Source organism: Halichoerus grypus, chromosome 13 (genome assembly GCF_964656455.1).
Source record: "Halichoerus grypus chromosome 13, mHalGry1.hap1.1, whole genome shotgun sequence".
Classification (NCBI taxonomy): domain Eukaryota; kingdom Metazoa; phylum Chordata; class Mammalia; order Carnivora; family Phocidae; genus Halichoerus; species Halichoerus grypus.
Window position 1 is genome coordinate 26,418,073 of NC_135724.1, and position 4,649 is coordinate 26,422,721.

The 4,649-nt window shown below is 45.1% G+C and overlaps 1 protein-coding gene across 1 annotated transcript in view; it reads left to right on the plus strand.

The window, feature by feature from the left end:
- Nucleotides 1-3,013: 3,013 nt before the first annotated feature.
- IER3IP1 (immediate early response 3 interacting protein 1) overlaps nt 3,014-4,649 on the plus strand; it is a 15,335-nt gene continuing 13,699 nt past the window's right edge. Inside the window, exon 1 of the mRNA XM_036107618.2 lies at nt 3,014-3,144. Within this exon, the coding sequence (XP_035963511.1) occupies nt 3,054-3,144 (91 nt within the window). The 5' untranslated portion in view covers nt 3,014-3,053. The remainder of the gene's footprint in view (nt 3,145-4,649) is intronic.

Sequence of the window (4,649 nt, forward strand, 5' to 3'; positions counted from 1 at the left end):
AAAAAAAAAAGAAAGAAACATATAAGGCCTTTTGAGGTCTAGGCTCAGAGCTGGCCCAGCATTTCTTCCTTCTTATTCTATTGGCCAGAGCAAGTCATATAGCTGAACCCAAAGTCAAGGATCAGTCAAATGAAAAGGCAAAGGCACCGGTACATGGAAGGGTAAAAACTGAGTTCAGTAATGCAATTTCTCCTAAGTCCAGGGACTGAGTCCATCCTGGAGCACTTACCTTTAAAAGGTAAGTTTGAATTCTACATCTACCCTGCCCCCCCACCTCTAATCAGAGGCCAAACATAAAGGTTACCCTAGACATCATCTTAACCATTGCTCCCCCTTGCCTAAAGGAACTTTACTGAAGGCATTAATTCTTTGATTTTTGTTACAGGAATGAAAACACTGATTCCATAGTACCAGTTACAAAGAAAGTCTGTGGCAAGATGGTCCAAGATGCCAAAGTGTGCCATCTAACAGTCTGAAGACAAAAAAACACAACTTGAAGCAAATGATAAGGAGACATCTGTATGTGAAATTGAAAACTGCTCAACAGAAGCGTCTGGTAAGATATCTAACATGAATGCATGAAAACGTACCACACTGACATCAGAAGCTCAGCACCATGCAGCAAGTTCTAATTTTAAATAGGCTATACCCAGTTGGGTTGTTTTTTTTTTTCCCCAAGCTACTAAGATACAGAATATGCATTTTACCCATTTCTTTGTTTGGGGAAAGATTTTTTTCTAAACTGAGACAACTGTTTAATAAATATATTTTAAAAATTCCAGGCTTTTAAATTTTTTTGGAAGTAAGGACATCCGAGGAACAATTCTTTTAAAAAAATATAATCTGCTATTATCAGCTTAGTCTACAAGCCTGGATTTTTGAAAAATAGTGGATCAGATAATAGGGTACTAGTACTCATACACTATCTTATATTTTAAGCTGCTTTTGCTAGATCTAGAGATTTTGGGGGCTGAAGGAGCCTTAGAGATCATAATCACCTAATTTTATAGATGAAGTAACAGAGGCCCAGAGAGGTTAACCTGATTCTTTTGAAAATAAAAGAAATGAATCAAGTGAGTTGTGACCCAGGGGCGAGTGACACAAAGAGGTAACTATGAGAGGCTTTACCCCACCTCCTCTGCATCTATCCCCATAATCTCCAGACACCCCCCCCCATTACCCCCTCCTCAGTAAATATACAAGCTAGTAAAAACTGTTATTCACTGTTCAACCAAAGCTGCCAGACAAGGTCCCCTGGGTGCCCTCTCCCCTCTCCCAGCCCAGGGTAGCAATCCTGGATTGGTCACCGTCCACTTACAGGAACAACCTTCCTTCTCTACCACCAGGGTCTAGAGCTTTGTGGACCTTGAAAAACTGGAGGATTTGTTGGTATCTTTTTGTTTCTTTTATTTCCTTTACTTTATCTTCCTGTGTCTCTCCCTACCTGATTTGCATTTAGGACCGATTATGGAGGTAGTGTTTATGTGTGTCTGTGGGAAATAATACATCTCTTCTTCCCTGTAGGTACTAACTAGTTGGCCTATTTAAGCTTAATTTCTTCTTGGGAGATTAACTAATTATTCTTTTTTTTTTTTTTGGCTAGTGTCTCTTCCAGCAGCAGCCACAGCAACAAGCACATGGGCCTCCAAAGTGCTTTCTGGGACTAATGTGCTGCTTTTCTATTTTCTATTTTAGGGGACCATGAGAAGTTCAGAAGGTGACTAATTTGCATACTTGGCCTCAACAATATCTAAAATTCAACATAATCAGGCTCAGCTTCTTACTGCTGCCCTCAGTCAAAGATAAACAAAGCTAGACCCAGTTAAAATGGTAAAGACAGATTTTAATCTGTAATATACCATTGCAATAAGCAAGAGGGTCAAATGCAAACTGACCTCAATTTCAATTTGTACAGAGGTGACTGGGCATTTTAAAGGGAGAAGAAAGGGAGGTGAACATGGGCTCAGTAGAGTCAGAGAAGTGAAAAATTACAGAGGGGTAGTCAGTGTAAATGTTGACTGGCCAGTTGTGACGGTGAGCTGACAATTATCAAAATTAGGATTCTACCCTCCCACAGACACTGGGAAACAGAGGCCCTATTCTTCCTGATGATTACATTTTTTTTAAAAGACTTTATTTATTTGACAGAGAGAGAGACAGCGAGAGAGGGAACATAAGCAGGGAGTGGGAGAGGGAGAAGCAGGCTTCCCGCCTAGCACAGAGCCTGATGCATCTGCCTTCGGCTCAGGACATGATCCCAGGGTCCTGGGATGGAGCCTCACTTCGGGCTCCCTGCTCAGCGGGAAGCCTGCTTCTCCCTCTCCCACTCCCCCCTGCTTGTGTTCCTGCTCTCGCTGTGTCTCTGTCAAATAAATAAATAAACTCTTAAAAAAAATAAAAGAAGTAGAAGTAAACAGTAAAAGTTAATTTTTTTTTTAACATTTTATTTATTTATGAGAGACAGAGCACAAGCAGGGGGAACAGCAGAGGGAGAGGGAGAAGCAGTCTCCCCGCTGAGCAGGGAGCCAGACTCCAGGCTGATCCCAGGACCCCGGAATCATGACCCCAGCCGAAGGCAGACGCTTAAAGGACTGAACCACCCAGGCGCCCCTACAGTAAAAGTTATGTTCCTAATTCATTTTATTTACCTATTATATTTTGATTTCAACATGTAATCAACATTCCAACATGTAATCAACATTTAAAAAAAATTAATGGGAGATTTTACGTTGTTTTCGTCCTAAGTGTTTGAAATCCGGCGTGCACAGTCTCACGCTTTACAGCAGCTCAACTGCGACCGGCCACACTTCCGGCTTTCAGCAGCCACACGTGCCTGGCTACTGCACTGGACTGCACAGGTCTAGACCGCCGATCACATGCGCCTTGCTGACGTAAGCGCGGGGCGGGTCCTAGCCGGATCGGGGCGGAGCTTCTGGGAGAGCGCGTTTGGGGCCTCCCCGGCTCCCGTAGGAGAGCGCCGGCCGTGGCGGCGCCACGTCCCCTGCGGCGCCGGTAGAAAAATCAGTTGGGCCTCGGGGCGGCTGCGGGCGGCCATGGCCTTTACGTTGTATTCGCTGCTGCAGGCGGCCCTGCTCTGCGTCAATGCCATCGCCGTGCTGCACGAGGAGCGCTTCCTCAAGAACAGTGAGTGGGACCGCGGGCAGGGCTGAGGGGGCGGCGGCGGAGCCCCGGGGGCGCGGAGCCCAGGCGGGCCGCGGGAGGGGACACCCTGGGCCGCGACCTACGGGAGGCCGAGGGCTCGACTCTTGCGGCGCTTCCTTGGAGGGAAGAAGCCGAGCCACTTCCCGTCTCACCGAGTTTGAGCTCAACAGCGGGACGAAGATTATTTAACAGATGTCTCCTGTGTGCGGGACCCCGGGAGTTGGGATGGGAAGGGGTACAGAGAAGAGCCAGGGAAGCCTCTGCCTGCGATTAGTTTAGTAAGTTAATGCAGTCCTCTGTGATCGCTCTTAATGGTCAGAAACCTAGGGTCTGAGGTTTTAGTTACAGAGGGAGGGGCGTGGCTCATTTTGGAGCCTGGGTAATTAGAAGAATGAACTGATGGAGGGCCATAGGGGTTCCTGGTGTTTGAGGCTAGGGGGAAAGGGAAGTGTTGGGATTAATCATGGCATCCAGACGCCCACGTTCCAAGAAAAGTTTATTCAGCACAGTTTATTGGGTGTCTACAGTGTGCCAGGCTAGAATCTAAGAATACCACGATGAAGACAACAGTTATGCCTTGTCATACCACAGAATACGGCGATTTCCATGTCGTCCTGGGCGGGGCACTTCTTGATGTATGAGGCAAAATTAAGACAGGATACTGCATGATGTGCATCATCTGTCTGTGCAAGTATACCTAGTATACAAAATATACCATCATTTGTAAGTACGCCAGATATGTCTGTGTGAGTCAGTGAAGCCCAAACCCATGAGCAAGATTGATTCATTTCATTTATTCCTTCAGATTTATTGAGCACAAATTATGTGCCGAGCCCATGTAATTAAGAGCTGAGGTTGCAGGAGTCACTTGCCCTTCTAATGGAAGTTAAGTAAAAAATAAACAAGTAACAATGACAAGTATGCAGAATATTATGGAAGAGAAGTGCAGGGAAGCACTAGCTTGTGAATCTTTGAAAGCGTTGTGGAGGAAGTGTGTTTAACCAAAATCTAATAAGTAAGTAAACATTAATTAGGCAAAGGGTTGGGAGGGTGAAGAGTAAGAGCTCTTGTGAAAATTGGGGCAGGTGAAAACGAGGTTTTAAGGTTTTAAGCAGGGCAGTGACATGACCAGATTTGTGTTATTTGCAAGAGCCTTACTGCAGTGTGGAGAACAGACTGGAAGGGTAAAATAGTGGGTGTGGGAAGCACCATTCCAAACAGGGCAAGTAGAAATGGTAGGTATCACATCAGTTGAGTTGGTATAATAATAACTAACACTTAACACCACATACTAGGATCTGTATCCAGTGCTTTACATATATTAACTTGTATAACCTTCACAACAACCCTATGAGATAGGTACTGTTTTCATCCCCAGTTTACAGATGGGAAACCAGAAGTACAAAAGAGAGTAGGTAACTTTTCTATGATCACACAGCTAGAAAGTGGCAGAGCTAGGATTCACCCTTAGGCATTCTGACTCAGAA